This window comes from Pristis pectinata, chromosome 8 (assembly GCF_009764475.1).
Source record: "Pristis pectinata isolate sPriPec2 chromosome 8, sPriPec2.1.pri, whole genome shotgun sequence".
Classification (NCBI taxonomy): domain Eukaryota; kingdom Metazoa; phylum Chordata; class Chondrichthyes; order Rhinopristiformes; family Pristidae; genus Pristis; species Pristis pectinata.
The window spans coordinates 75,543,552-75,560,286 of NC_067412.1; the positions used below are offsets into that span (position 1 = coordinate 75,543,552).

The 16,735-nt window shown below is 41.9% G+C and overlaps 1 protein-coding gene across 2 annotated transcripts in view; it reads left to right on the plus strand.

Moving 5' to 3' along the window:
* med12 (mediator complex subunit 12) overlaps positions 1-16,735 on the plus strand; it is a 128,914-nt gene that overhangs the window by 90,003 nt on the left and 22,176 nt on the right. For both annotated transcript variants that reach the window (XM_052020734.1, XM_052020736.1), the window contains 6 exons: positions 220-381; positions 2,285-2,641; positions 4,739-4,886; positions 8,839-9,044; positions 9,916-9,993; positions 13,427-13,656. In XM_052020734.1, coding sequence (XP_051876694.1) covers positions 220-381; positions 2,285-2,641; positions 4,739-4,886; positions 8,839-9,044; positions 9,916-9,993; positions 13,427-13,656 — 1,181 coding nt within the window. The remainder of the gene's footprint in view (positions 1-219; positions 382-2,284; positions 2,642-4,738; positions 4,887-8,838; positions 9,045-9,915; positions 9,994-13,426; positions 13,657-16,735) is intronic.

The window sequence follows — 16,735 nt, forward strand, 5'->3', positions numbered from 1 at the left end:
CTATAATTCAAATATCTTTATGAGCATTTCCTCCTGGGTCAGGAGGCTATTTAGTGAATTGGATCCCAATTTACCATTTCATTTTAATATTTTGATTCAGATTACTGGAAATAACAAATGTTCTTGCAGTTGTTAAAAATTTATAGAGAAAAGTACATAATAAATGATCATACCTCTTGCCTTATAACTTGCTGTTATCATTCTTATAAATTGGGATAGAAAGAGCTTGGGGACCGACAATCAGAGAGCTTGGAGAAGGTGCGACAGTTATTACCACTTCCAAAACAGACAAGGGATGTCATCACATGTGAACCCCAAGGCTCTCTCATCGATACCAAAGGGAACAAGATTGCTGGCTTTGACTCGATATTCAAAAAGGAGGCAAGTAAATGATGCTGCTGATATTCCTTCATAAGGTGTGAAGATTGTGACAGAATTCAGTTGAACCTAAAATAAAAGAATACTACCAAACTCTGGCTACCATACTTTATCCTATTCTCTTGCAAGTAGTGTGATACTGATGTAAGGAGAGAAAGATTGGCCACAATCAGGATTAGTCTGAGATGGTAAAAGTACCCTGATCTGAAGTTTAAATTGTAGCCTGGAGATCTTGGGAAATGAACAGACAATATGCCTAGTACTTAGGAAGGTAGGAAATAGGAATAGAAGTGGATTATACCACCACTTAAGTCTGCGTCACTTTTCAATAAAATTGTGACTGATGTGATCTTGACTTCAAATTCCCTTTTCTGCCTGTTTCCTATAATGGTTAACATTCCTATAATTCAAATATCTGTCATCCCATCCATGAATATATTAAATGACTTTGCCTCCATGGCTCTTTTGGATAGGGAATTCAGAACTCACTGAGAGAAAAGATTCCTCCTTATCGGCCTCTGAAACTGGACTCTTTAATTCTAGATTTCCCTTCAAGGGGAAACATCCTCTCAGCATCTACCCTGTCAGGCCCCTTCAGGGTCCTCTGTTTCAATTAGATCATTTCTCATTCTTTTAACTCCATTGAATATAGACATAACCAGCTTTGCCTTTCCTTCTATGACAACCCCTTCACTTCAGGAATAATCATTGGTAAACTGTTCCTGAATTACTTTCAACATAAATGTCCCTCTATAAGTAAGGAGGCAATATTGTACACCAACACCCTGTACGATTACAGCAAGACCTACCTATTTTTATACTCCATCTTCTTCGCAAAAAGGCTAACATTCCATTTGACTTCCCAATTACTTGCCACACCCGTTTCCTGAGAACACTCAGATTTGTCTTGCGTATATAATTCAGTAAGTGTGATTTTTTTTTCTAAAGGTTAACCAAAAATTTTCAATGTTCATATCTTTAGATTGATTCAAAACATTCTTTCATGCAATGGATTTTCAGTGACACAATTGACTGGTCTAACCAAAGGGATTTTAATCTATTGAGGAACTTAGGTTAAGGACAAGCATCCATACCGCAGAACATCTGTAAGGTTGAAAAACAGATGGCATAAACCAGGAAATAATATGACATCTAGCTTGGTTTACAAAAGCTTGAAAGTTATGGAAATGATCTTCAAACACATTCTTCCTCATTATGTTTTTAATTTTCAGTTACTGTTAACTGAAATCCCTTTGTAGTACTATATTAGAAGTGAGATATTTATATAGACTGTCTCCTCTTGGAGCATAACAATAGAAATTGAAGCAAGAAAAAGATGTACTGCATCATTTTTAGCTCAATATATGGAATGGGGCCTTTTTTTGTCATTGTCTAAGCAATGCTGTGTGCTACTTTTGCCAATGTAATCCAGCGTTGCCAATGGTAATCAGTCAATGGAATCTATAATTGGGACAATTGAACTAACCTGGCATATTTTGCAATTCACCAGAAGGACAAAAATGTTTTCACTCTGAACTATTTATCCCCTTGAGTTGCTGTTCATGTTGAATTCCTGCATTTATACTCAACACCCATCTCTATCCCCACTCTCCATATACTATCTGAACTGCAGTACAAGGGGCTATTTTGGTAGAGGCCTGCCATCAATTAGTCTGATAATAAAAATATGAAGATGAATATAATAGTTTGGACAAGGAGGAAAGTCACCTATTTCAGTTTGCAAAATACAATAAAGAAGTCTGGGTCTGAACTTAATTTTAATGTTGCTTTAACTTTGTGCCGATCTCAATTTCTGGGCTTATTTATGTATTTTTGATCCCCTTTTTAGTCGTTTAAAATTGTAATGCACTGCCTCTGCTCATGCCTTTTCTTTTTCATGCTGTAGGGGCTACAGGTTTCCACCAAGCAGAAGATTTCCCCTTGGGACGTCTTTGAAGGGATGAAACATTCTGCTCCCCTTTCTTGGGGCTGGTTTGGGACGGTTCGTGTTGACCGCAAGGTGACTAAGTTTGAAGAGCAGCACAGGCTGCTTTTGTACCACACGCACCTTAAACCAAAGCCACGCAGTTACTATCTAGAACCACTGCCACTCCCTCCAGAGGAAGAGGAGCCACCAGTGCCAGTTGTTCCAGAACCAGAAAAAACTACAGCAGAACCACCAAAGTTGGATAAACCTAATACTACTGAAGAAAAGAAAAAGAAACCAGCTCGAAAGAAACGGCCACCTCCTAATAAAGCCGAGGTGAGCTAGCAACTAATCCCTGATTCATTTATTGGTGTTCAAGATGCGTAATACGTGCTGTCTTACATGTACCAAGGCCACATCCTTTATTGTAATGTTTCAATATATCCACATCCTTCACCATAACAGTCCAACATTCTGTTCTTTCCACCCTTACTAATATTCTGTATTGGACGGTTTATAATACAGATTAAAGTTGCATAAAATGCCCTCAACTGTAGAAATTTGGAATTCTATTGTCTCTGTGCCATGTAGATTGTTTGAAACATGACCTGCACATCATTCTAATAACTTACCAAAACTAGAATATGATTACAGTTTAGTAAGTGTAGCAAATACAAAAATACTCTTGTTAATGTTTAGTTTACAAAATTCACAAAAACAGTCTTGGGGTTAGTCTGTGCTTTTTAATTTCTGTGCAGCAGGTAGGAAATCATTTGTTCTGGGTGGCCTATGTTTTCACTTCTTTAAAAGGGCAAAGGGGGAAAACTTGTTCTCTGTAGCATGTTATTTTTGTATGTCTTGCTTAATTAAGGGAGTTTTGTTAAGTACATGCAAGGACATCATAGAAAGTAAAGGATGAGTCAAAGCCAGAGAACCTTTTACAATATTTTTATTGAATCCATGAAAAAAAATGCATCAAGAAAGAGAATAAAAATACTACTGAATACGTTGTATTAAATTATACTTGATTACAATACTCTAAATTAATAATCACATATAGAAGTTAGTTAATAAAGGAAAAAAATTGAAATATTTTATTATAAAAAAAAATCTACTCCCACTACCAAAACCTGAAGCTGTTAAGTGGAAAAAAGCAACAAGGAAAAACCTTTAAAAATGTAACCGTGTCAGCCAATATCTGCGTTTTAGTCCCCAAATCAGAGATTTTTGAAAATAATTCAAAGGTCCCCACAGGGTTTGAAAGTCTAGGCTAGATTCAAAAACTGAACAGCGAATCTTTTCTAGATTCAAGTATGACATAACATCCTGTAACCATTGAGCATGAGTAGGCAGAGTAACTTCTTTCATTTAAGCAATACAGCTGTCCTGGCTATAAGAGAAATAAAAGTCAGAATATGTAAATCAGAAGCTTTCAAAGTTGTATCTTTTTCTCCAACAATCCCAAATAATGCAGTCAAAGGATTAAGTTTAAAATTTATTTTGAAAAGTACAGAAAAAGTATGAAAGACCTCTGTCCAATATTTTTTTAAGACTCTGACACGTCCAAGACATGAATTAAGGAAGCAACTCCGTCATTACATTTGTCACAGTAAGGAGATATATCAGAATAAAAACGGGATAATTTATCTTTAGACAAGTGAACTCTATGGACCACTTTAAATTGAAGGAGAGAATGACGAGCACATAATGACGAAGTATTAACCAACTTGAAAATTTCATTCCAAGTTTCCTCAGAAATTGACACCTGCAAATCTTATTCCCAAGCGTTTTTAATTTTATCTAGTGGCACCTTACTCATTCCTAATAATCTGTCATAAATACTAGATATTGAGCCATCCTGAAAAGGTTCCAAATTAAAAGTTACATCTAATAAATTCTTATTAGAGAACTTGTTGGAATTTACTTAAACAGACTCTCTCTCTACAGATGTCATAGTCCAGAATCATATTTTACTTTAACATTCCTAAGTGAGCTAGACATAGTATGCGAATAGAAATAAGACTTATTGTCCTTGGACAGAGAAACTAACTTGTAAGCTACTGCAGTTTAACAGTATCACGTGACATGGGACTAATTTATCTTATTATATATCATTTTCTATTTATCATGGACATTTCATGAGCTGTTTTCATTGTGATGTAATCTTTAAATTGGAGAGTTTGAATACATATTCAAGGGATTTACTATTTAAAATGGGAGTTGTAATTCAGTGATACAGAATAGAATTATTAATGGTAATATTTGATGAGCTGATGCACTGATTTAATGTGAACCATCAATTTTTGATTTATTACTTCAGATTCCTGTCAGAGCTTTTAGGATTGCATCTAAATGTTGTGAACATTCAAAATCAATAACCATTGGTAATGATGTAAAAAGTCTGATTTGTCTTTTTTGTTTGCCTTTGAGCAGTTGGATTTGTCATCCAGTGCACACAGAATGCCTCCTTATGGTGGTGGAGTTCCCAGTGACATAATGTCACACCAGCCTAGTAATCCCTATAACAGACTTCCTTATGGGCCACCTGGTATATATGCACAAAACCAGCCTTTGCCAGCAGGTAAGTGAAAGAGCAGATTTAGACAAACGACTTTCCATAATGTAAAAGTTCTCTATTTTTATCCACTCATTTACATATTTTAATTTAGAGTTTTCTTTCTCCCCTGCCAAAGTTTGTTTTAAAAAGTGTGTTGGTGAAGATTAGGAGAATGTTCAACTAATTTAGTCTCTTGGTTGAGAGCCTCTGGAAGCTTCAGGAATTGTGTCCTCCACTGCTAGTAAACCTGAAACTATTATAATAGAAAAAAAAGAACAACCATTACCATTTTATGTAACCATCTGAAATATTTCAGAGGACAATAAAAGGGCTGCAGGGTAAAAAGTTTAAGAAAATCTTCTCGAGCACTATTTATAGCAATAATAAAGAAGAAATTACCTTCACCATAGTTAAAACAGGAACTGTTCAGATCTGGTTTTCATGCAAAAAAAAATCGTTTAACGGTCTTTTACTACTTTGGAGAATGGGTGAAGGAATGGAAAAGCTTTTATTCTTGCACATCCAGGGATCAGGTTGCCCAGTGACCCTGATACTATGCAGAAAAGTAATTTAAAGCAGTAGAAAAATTGATTACAGGAAAATCTGTTGACCCATATGAAGCTCCATTTGCATTTTGTATGACCTTGTGTTAAGAAATAAGTATGCCTGGTTGAATTATCCATGATATCTTCCTTAAGGGGAGATCTTGTCTGACAAATCTGTTGGAATTCTTTGAGGAAGTAACAGGTAAGATAGACAAAGGAGAGTCAGTGGATGTTGTTTACTTGGATTTTCAGAAGGCCTTTGACAAGGTGCCACACATGAGGCTGCTAAACGAGATAGGAGCCCATGGTATTACAGGAAAGGTACTGGCATGGATAGAAGATTGGCTGACTGACAGATGGCAAAGAGTGGGAATAAAGGGGTCAGTGTTGGGTCTGCTATTTTTCACATACTATGTTAATGATCCGGATGACAGAATTGATTGCTTTGTGTCCAAGTTTGCAGATGATACAAAGATCAGTGGAGAACAGGTAGTGTTTAGGAAGCAGGGAGCCTGCAGAAGGACTTGAACAGGTTGGGGAATGGGCAAAGAAGTGACAGACGGAATATAACATAGGGAAGTGTACAGTCATGCACTTTGGTAGACAGAATAAAGGTGTGCATTATTTTCTAAATGGGGAGTGAATTGAGAAATCTGAGGTGCAAAGGGACTTGGAAATCTTAGTGTAGGATTCCCTAAATGTTAACTGGCAGGTTGAGTCGGTAGTAAGGAAGGCAAATGCAATGTTAGCATTCATTTCAAGAGGACAAGAATATAAAAGCCAGGATGTAATGCTGAGGCTTTATAAGGCATTTGTCAGACCACATTTGGAGTATTGTGAGCAATTGTGGGCCCCATATCTAAGGAAGGATGTGCTGGCATTGGAGAGGGTCTAGAGGAGGTTTACGAGAATGATCCTGGGAATGAAAGGGGTAACGTATGAGGAGCGTTTTGTTCTGGGCCTGTACTCATTGGAGTTTGGAAGGATGAGGGGGGATCTCATTGAAACCTACCAAATATTGAAAGGCCTGGATAGAGTGGACGTGGAGAGGATGTTTCCAGTAGTAGGAGTCGAGGACCAGAGGGCACAGTCTCAGAATAGAAGGACGTCCCTTCAGAACAGAGATAAGGAGGAATTTCTTTTGCCAGCGGGTTGTGAATCTGTGGAATTTATTGCCACAAACTGCTGTGGAGGCCAAGTCATTTGGGTATATTTAAAGGGGAGGTTGATAGGTTCTTGATTAGTAAGGGTGTCAAAAGGTTACAGGGAGAAGGCAGGAGAATGGGGTTGAGAAGGAAAAGTAAATCAGCCATGATCGAACGGCACAGTGGACTCGAAGGGCCGAATGGCCTAATTCTGCTCCTATGTCTTATAGTCTTATGAATTACTGGTTACTCACTGAGTGTTAGATCTCTAGGACTAGAATTCATACATTTAATATAGAACTTTTTAATACTTCTGAGTTGACCATGAACGTTGTGTGTATATGGAGTGAATCATGACTGATTTTTATTTGAAAAGTGGATCTAAGACGTTAAAAAAATTAAACTATTTGTTTCAAATATTTAAGTTCATATGCAAATTATTGGTATCGGTTTATTATTGTCACGTGTACTGAGGTACAGTGAAAAGCTTGTCTTACAAACCGATCGTACAGTTAATTCATTACACAGTGCAGTTACATTGAGTTAGTACAGAGTGCATTAACAAAAACAATGACAGTACAGAGTAAAGTGTCATGGCTACAGAGAAAGTGCAGTGCAATAAGGTGCAAGGTCACAACAAGGTAGATCGTGAGGTCATAGTCCATCTCATTGTATAAGGGAACCGTTCAATAGTCTTATCACAGTGGGGTAGAAGCTGTCCTTAAGTCTGGTGGTACGTGCCCTCAGGCTCCTGTATCTTCTACCCAATGGAAGAGGAGAGAAGAGAGAATGTTCCGGGTGGGTGGGGTCTTTGATTATGCTGGCTGCTACACCAAGACAACGCGAGGTAAAGACAGAGTCCAAGGAGGGGAGGCTGGTGTCCGTGATGCGCTGGGCTGTGTCCACAACTCTCTGCAGCTTCTTGCGGTCCTGGGTGGAGCAGTTGCTGTACCAAGCCATGATGCATCCAGATAGGATGCTTTCTATGGTGCATCAGTAAAAGCTGGTGAGAGTCAAAGGGGACAAACCAAATTTCTTTAGCCTCCTGAGGAAGTAGAGGCGCTGGTGAGCTTTCTTGGCTGTGGCATCTACGTGATTTGACCAGGACAGGCTGTTGGTGATGTTCACTCCCAGGAACTTGAAGCTCTCAACCCTCTCGACCTCAGCACCATTGATGTAGACAGGTGCATGTACACCACCCCCTTTCCTGAAGTCAATGACCAGCTCCTTTGTTTTGTTGACATTGAGGGAAAAGTTGTTGTCATGACACCATTCCACTAAGCTCTCTATCTCCTTCCTGTACTCCGACTCATCACTGTTTGAGACATGGCCTATCATCTGCAAACTTGTAGATGGAGTTATGGCAGAATCTGGCCACACAGTCATGAGTGTATAGGGAGTAGAGTAGAGGGCTGAGGACACAGCCTTGTGGGGCACCAGTGTTGAGAATAATCGTGTCGGAGGTATTGCTGCCTATCCTCACTGATTGCGGTCTGTTTGTTAGAAAGTCAAGGATCCAGTTACAGAGGGAGGTGTTGAGTCCTAGGTCTCGGAATTTGGTGACAAGCTTGCTTGGGATTATTGTATTGAAGGCAGAGCTGTAGTGAATAAACAATAATCTAACATATGTGTCTTTACTGTCCAGATGCTCCAGAGCTGAGTGTAGGGCCAGGGAGATGGCATCCGCTGTAGACCTGTTTTGCCGATAGGCGAATTGCAATGGGTCCAGGTTGTCTGGTAGGCTGGAGTTGATGCGTGCCATGACCAACCTCTCAAAGCACTTCATGATGGTGGATGTCAGAGCCACTGGTCGGTAGTCATTGAGGCATGTTACCTTGCTTTTCTTTGGTACCGGGATGATAGTGGTGGTCTTAAAACAGGAGGGAACCTGAGATTGAAGCAGGGAGAGGTTGAATATGTCCGCAAATACTTCTGCCAGCTGATCAGTACAAGATCTGAGCACGCGTCCCGGGACACCATCTGGGCCAGGTGCTTTCCTCGTGTTCACTCTCCGGAAGACTGATGTTACGTCCTCCACTGTGATCACAGGTTCAGCTGCGTTGGTGGCTGTCAGGGTGGATGGTGACGATCCACTTCCCTTTTGTTCAAAACGCGCATAGAATGCACTAAGTTCATTAGGATGGGATGCGCTGTTGTTAGCTATGCAGTCCGACTTCGTCCTGTAGCCTGTTATGGCATGTAAACCCTGCCATATCTACATAGCTACTAATTAAAACTACATAGGGTAATGTTGCCTTCTGTAATCACTGTTTGTTTTGCATGTAGGTGGACCAAGGTTAGATACAATGCCCTACAGAAATGTACGACCTCCTTTTGCTAAAATAATGCAGACTCGTCCACCGTACAGCACTGTGATGGCCCCTATTGGTGCAATGATGGATCCGTCGCTGTATAAAACGCCACAATACAAGCAGCAGCAGCCTCCCATCCCACAAGGACAGACTATCCGACATCATTTAAATGCCAGATTGGTGCGTATGGACAGGAGGAGCTATTACTGTCATTTTATTGTCAGGTTATATTACTGTCAGACAGCCAATATAGGCACGGTAGCCTGAATGGCCCCTTCTCTGATTATGCAACATCTTTAAAAGTGGAGCATTCATCAAAACAGAGAGCTCTTTGCTGTCAGGATACTGGAATTTGAATGCTGTCTTACTATGAAAAGACTCCGTTATCTTTTTTGGAGGTGCTTGATGAAGTTCTATAGAATGGAAGGGCCTCATTTATGTTAATCAAGATTTTTAATCTGAAAGTAATGGCAATTGGCAAATAACAGGTGACTTCTACCAATGCCTACAAAATGACTGCCTGACAGAATATTATTTCACTAATTTTGGGATCAATTAAATATTGAAATTATGACAATTCTTTTGAAATTGTGACCTTAGAAATCTCAGTTCACAAGGTAATGCTGTGTCCTCTCCCATAGGATTGCAAAAATATCTTTCAAAGGGTTTTCTTTCCTGCTTCGCTTCCACAATCTAGTTGTAGCACATTTTTCTGTATTTTTGCTGAAAAATATTCTTCAAAAATATCATTTTGTTTGCACGTGTCTTAACCATTAAGAGGAAAAACATTCTGTTCAGGGTGCAGTTAAGAGGAGCCAAGATAGAAAGGGAAGAGACAAACTGATCAAATATTGAGTGAGTTGTAGCTTGTGACAGTCAGATCTACTTCATGCCACTGTGAGATCAGGCTCTGGTAAAGGTCTTCAGCTTTTGTCTTGTAACATCTCATACCATAGCAGGTTTAAATGTGCCAACCTGTGACTGAAGGTTAAAAACTAAGAGGTTCTAAATTTCCTTTTGTTTCCTCCCCTAAAACCGCTTTCTCCCCAAGAATTCCAGTGGAATGTATGGGCAGCAGATTCGTCAAGCAAATCCAGCGCAGCCATATGGATCCATGTCACAAGCTCAGGTATATGACATTTTTATCTTATGCCTCATGTCGACCCATTACTTTCCAAAGACTCCTCTACGTAATCTTGGGTGTATTTCTAAATGCAAGTTCTAACTTGTATTTTATTAAATTTAATAGAAAAGCTGTCTGAACTTGCAGCAGATGCGATCATCATGTCTGTAGTCAGTAACGTGCCAGTGCTTTTGCCCACCAATTATGATCACTGGTTATATGCTAAAAGCAAATTTGAAAGCAAACTTTAAATAGTTACTCCATCTACCAATTGCATACCATAGCTGGAGTGTGTAATGTAAACAATGTGCCTCCGGTACTTGTCAAGACTACTGAGTAGCACCTCTTAACTCTCAATATACACCACAAGAAAGACAAGGGCTGCAAGTATAGGAGTGCCACCATTTGTGAATATCTCTGAGTCATGCATCACAGAGAAGCATTCGAAAAGAATGTTGGTGAAGCAAAGAAAAGCTAGAAAAAAATGTTAACCCAATGTAGTCAAAGGAACGTCAAGGACCATTTTAAAAAAAAATTGCAGCAGCCTAACTATTGAATGATCTCATTTATAAAAAACACAAATGAAATACTATCCAATCATTCAGAAATCTCAATGCCTCACCTGGTGCTGTTTCCCATGCACCCTTTAAACTCACTGGGGCTAATGGAAAATTTATTACGCTACTTTACTTTTACCATCTTAAAAGAGTGCTGGGATATTAATTGATGTAATATCCTGAAGTCTGGAAATTCTGCTAATCTAACCTTATCAAATTCCTGATGTTTTATTCAAGAATAGTAAGGGAGACTATGGAGGAAATTTGTATGCCAGTCAGACATTTTTATGACCATTGATTACTCAGGAGTTATCTGTAAGCCAGAAACTGGCCAATATGTCAAAAGGAGTACAGATTTCAAATAGAAATATGTAAGAAACTGGTTGAATTGTTTCCAACCGTTGGGTTTAATGTGGTTAGGTCAAGGTATGGATGAGGTTTGAAATCAACATTGATTCCAATTTGAATCAATTAAAAACTGGACACAAACTGATGAAATTAAATGAATAAATTATTTCAAACTCAAAGTGTCAATTCAAGTACAAAACGAGTTGAACAAAATATGTTACTAAGAAAATTGATGAAGATAAGGTGGTGGACGTGGTATATACCAACTTTAACAAGGCTTTTGACAAGGTCTTGCATGGTAGGCTGGTCCAGAAAGTTAGGGAACGTGTGATCTAAGGTCCTTTGGCAAACTGGATCCAAAATTGGCTTGGTGATAGGAGGCAGAGGGTAGTAGTGGAGAGTTGCTTTTTGACTGGAGGTCTGTAACCAATGGTGTACCACAGGGATTGGTCATACAGTCATAGAGCATACAGCATGGAAATAGCCCCTTCGGCCCAACTCGTCAATGCCAACCAAGATGTCTGTCTGAGCTAGACCCCTTTATCTGCATTTGGCCCATATCCTTCTAAACCTTTTGTATCCATGTACCTGTCCAGATGTATTTTAAACATTGTAATTGTACCAGCCTCTACAGCTTCCTCTGGCAGCTCATTCTATATACCCACTTCCCTCTGTGTGGAAAAAATTGCTCCTCTGGTCCGTTTTAAATCTTTCCCCTCTCACCTCAAATCTATGTCCCCTAGTTCTAGGTTCCCCTACCTGGGGAAAAGACTATAGCCATCTGCCCTATCTACACCTCTCATCATTTTATAAACTCTATGAGGTCGCCCCTTAGCCATGTCTGCTTCAGGGGAAAAAAAGTCCCAGTCTTTCCAGCCTCTCCTCAGAATTCAAGCCCTCTAGTCCCTTTAACATCCTCGTGAATCTTTTCTGTACCTTTTCCAGCTTAATGACATCCTTTCTATAGCTGGGTGACCAGAACTTTTCACAATACTCTTAAGTGTGGCTCACCAACGACTTGTATAGTTGCAACATGACATCCCAACTCCTGTAATCAATGCCCTGACCGATAAAGTCAAGTGTGCCAAAAACCTTCTTCGTCATCTTATCTGCCTGTGTCACCACTTTCAGGGAACAATGTACCTGTACCCCTCTGTCTCTGTTCTACAACACGGGATGGGGCCTTGTTGTTGGTCATGTATATAAATGACTTCGATGAGAATGCCTGTGGTCTGATAAGCAAGTTTGCTGATGACGCAAAGATTGATGGAATTGTAGATAGTGAGGATGGTTACCTAAGGATAGAGACAGACATAGTTGTAAAGATCAAAAAGATGGGCAGAGTGGTGGCAGATGGAATTTAATCTAGACAAGTGTGAGGTCATACACTAGGGTCATCTAATAATAGCCGGACATGTGTAGTAAACAGCAGAGCCCTCAGAAGAGTTGATGTACAGAGGGAATTTGGGGTTCTTAACTCCCTGAAAATAGCAACACAGGTGGATAGGGTAGTGAAGATGTTGTTTAGCTTGCTTGCCTTTGTAGGGAGGGGTATTGAGTACAAGTTGGGACATTATGTTGCAGTTGCAACAGATATTATTGAGGCCACACTTGGAATATTGTGTGCAATTCTGGTCACCAAAGGATGTGGTAATGTTGGAAGGAGTGCAGAAGAGATTCGCCAGGATGTTGCCTGGAATGGAGGGCTTTAGTTGCAAGGAGAGATTGAATAGTTCTCACTGGAGCGCAGGAGGCTGCCGGGTGACCTCACCTAGAGGTTTATAAAACAATGAGGGGTGTAGATAGGGTAGATAGTCAGTCTTTTTCCAAGGATAGGGACTCTAAAACTAGAGGGCATAGGTTTAAGGTGAGAGGGGAAATATTTAAAGGAGATCTGAGGGGCAGATTTTTCGACAGGTGGTCGGTAAATGGAACAAGCTGCCAGAGCAGGTGGTAGAAGAAGGTACAATCACAGCATTTAAAAAGCATTTGGGCAGATACATGGATAGGAAACGAACTTACTAACTTCAAACTAAATTATAAGTCAGATATGGTTCTACCTGGTATAAAGGTAAATTCAAGACTCTTTCCAGCTGTTCTTTCAGGAAAAGATAATCAATACATGGAATGAACTTCCCAGTACAGTGGTTTAAAAAAAATAAAATCCCCAGAATAATTTAAGTAATAAATTCAGATGGATTTTCACTGCCTTTCTGAATGAAGTAAACCAAACTAGGCAAAATGGCTTTCTATGTCCATGTTTATCTTGTGATAATGGTGATTATGCTTCAGAAATAATTATTAGATGTGAGACAATTTGATATTTTACATTGCAAGTTTTAAATATGTTTATATTGTAAGAAGATGATTGGGTGTTGAAGCAGTGACTTTCAGCGATAATAAGGAATTTAGAACATGTTGAGATAGGAGAAAGATGGTCAAACTAGATCTGAAAAGAATAGTAGGATGATGGAATTAGTAAGATGGCTTTGTATTTTATAGACCTCTATTCATGTAATCCTGTTCTCTTCCAGAATATTTCTCAAGGCTACACAAACTATGGATCTCACTTGGGGATGCAGCCACATCCTTCGCAAGCCAGCAGTATGATCCCTCCTGCCTATTCAAGTCAACCATACCAGAGCAGTCACACAGCCAATAATCCTACACTCGTGGATCAGGTTCGGCAGATGCATCAGCGACCAAGTGGCTACGTTCACCAGCAAGCTCCAGCTTATGCACACTCCTTGCAGAATACACAGAGGTACATGTGGGAAAACCAGATTAGCTAGGTTTGGTTTGGCTCCAATTTCAACATTATTCTCTTCCGTGCAAGTTATAGGATTCAAATTCCAGTACCATGAGATTGCATAGCAGATATATTCAATCATAAGACAGGGAACTTGTGTACAAATAAAAATAGTATAAAAGATAAAGACTTAAATAAAAGGGAGATAGCAAATGAATTGTGCTTCAAGACCAGGAGCCCGGGAGCATATTGGTATTGGTTTATTATTGTCACTTGTACCGAGGTACCATGAAAAACTTGTCTTGCATACTGATCGTACAGGTCAATTCATTACACAGTGCAGTTACATTGATGTAGTACAGGTAAAAACAATAACAGCACAGAGTAAAGTATCACAGCTACAGAGAAAGTGCAGTTGGCTCAGCACATCCTGGAGGTGCGCCTGTCAGTGAGGAGGAGATGTTATCACCGACACTGACTGTGGTTTCCCTGGTACGGGAGGCCGGGGACGGACAGCTCGATGTGGTAATGGGGAGGGGAAGTAGAACGAGTGGCCACCAGAGGCTCCAGATGTCCACGGAGGGCGGGTGCCCGGCCAAGCAGTCGACCTCAAAGGTGGAGCTTGTCTCACCAAGGGGTGGGCCGGGGTGGCTATTTGACAGCCGGCATGGACCCGAAGGGCCTGTTTCCACACTGTGCAACAGGCTGAATGGCCCCTTCCTCCCCAGGTGCCGAGGTGGATGCCTCCTTAAGGGAAGAGGTTGGTTCAGACAGGACTTCTGGTCGGACTGGTTTGTGCGGCTGTTCCACTCCCTCCTGTCCCAGGGCAGGCAGAACGTCTCTGCCCTCACTGGGACACGTCGCTGGCGGACACCTCCTGCTCCACCGCCTACGCAGGATGGGGTCTCGCCCTCCTCACAGGACTGACCCCTGGCTACCAGCCAACGGCAAGGGATTCCGAGGTTCCAGCCTCGCCGGCCACCCGTATCTGCGACAGCACTCTAGTCTCAGGACTGGAGCAGGAGACGGACCGTCCCTTCTCCCTGGTCACCGGAAAACCAGCCGGAGGTCAGTCAGAGGGGCCCCTGCCCCATCACAGGAAGGGGGTGGGGGGGGGGGGGGGGAAACTGTGCAGGACAGGGTCACCTGGATGCTGCCTGGATTAGAGGGCGTGAGCTATAAGGGGAGGTCGGACAGACTTGGGTTGTGTTCTCTGGAGTGGCGGAGGCTGAGGAGAGACCTGATAGAGGTTTATAAAATTATGAGAGGCACAGATAGAGTAGACAGTTGGTATCTTAGTACCCAGGATTGAAATTGAGTATTGTGCACAATTGAGCACTTGGAATGCTGTGTATAGTTGAGTACTTGGAGTGCTGTGTACAGTTTTGATCACCCTGTTATAGGAAAGACATCGTCAAGCTGGAGAGGGTGCAGAAGAGGTTTATGAGGTTGCTGCCTGGACTAGAGGGCCTGAGTTATAGGGGGAGGTTGGCCACACTGGATCTTTATTCCTTGCAGCGTAGGAGAATGAGGGGTGACCTCACACAAGTTTATAAAATCATGAGGGGTATGGATAAGGTGGATGGTCATAGTCTTTTCCCCAGGGTTGGGGAGTCCATAACCAGAGTGCACTGATACAAGATAACGGGAGAGATTTAAAAGAGACCTGAGAGGTAACTTCTTTACACAGAGGGTGGTGAGTACCTGGAATGAGCTGCCGGAGGAAGTGGTCGAGTTGGGTACAATCGCAACACTTAAGAGGCACTTGGAGAGGTGCTTGGAAGGTTATGGGCAGAACACGGGTTACTGGGACGAGCAGGGAGGATGGTGTGGTCGGCATGGACCAGTTGGGCCAAAGGACCTGTTTCCGTGCTGTATTACTCTCTAACTCTAAATGTCCAGGGTGTGCATTTGAGGTGAGAGGGGGGAAGTACAAAGGAGGTGTGTGGGGAAGGTTTTATTACACAGAGAGTAGTGGGTGCCTGGGATGTGTTGCCAGGGGTGGGGGGTGGAGGCAAATACGATAGAGGGGTTTCGGAGGCTGTTGGACAGACACATAGATGTGCAGGGAATGGAGGGAAATGGAACATGTGCAGGGAGATGGGATGAGTCAGATCGGCATCATGGTCGGCACAGACATGGTGGGCTGAAGGGCCTGTTCGTGCTGTCCTGTTCTGTGTTCCCTCTCTGTACAACACGGAAGGAGGCCATTTGGCCATCAAGTTGCTGCTGGCTCCCAGCTAGGAGGGGGCGTGATTTCTGCATCTGGCCTGTTGAGTCCCGTAAGGGTTTTATGGAGTCACAGAGTCACACAGCACAGAGACAGGTCCTTCGGCCCAACCGGTCCATGCCAACCCAGATCCCCATTTCCCTGCATTCGGCCCATATCCCTCTAAACCTTTCCCATCCATGGACCTGGCCAAGTGTTGTTAATGTACCTGCCTCACCCACTTCCTCTGGCAGCTCGTTCCACATACAGACCACCCTCTGGGTGAAGAACTTGCCCCTCGGGTCCCTAATAAATCTCTCCCCTCTCCCCTTAAACCTGTGCCCTCTAGTTCTCGATTCCCAACCCTAGGGAAAAGACTGTGACCGTCCACCTTATCCACACCCCTTGTGGTTTTATCAACCTCTATAAGGTCACCCCTCAGTCTCCTATGCTCCAAGGAATAAAGTCCCAACCTGCCCGACCTCTCTCCATTGAGTCCCAGAAACGTCCTCGTAAATCTCCCTCTGTGCTCTTTCCAGCTTAATGGCAGCTTTCTTACAGCAGGGCAACCAAAACTGAACACAATACTCCAAGTGTGGCCTCACCAACGTCCTGTACAACTGCAACATCACCTCCCAACTCCTGTACTCAGTGCCCTGACTGAAGGCCAGCAAGCCCAACACCTTCTTCACCGCCCCTGTCTCCCTGTGACCCCACTCTCAGGGAACTGTGTCTTGTACCCCTGGGTCCCTCTGTTCTACAACACTCCCTGGAGCCCTGCCGTTCACTGTGAATGTCCTACCCTCATTTGTCTCATTTGGCTGGAACCTCGGAAGTGGCATGGTAGCGTAGCGGTTAGCGCGATGCTATTACAGTGCTAGCAAT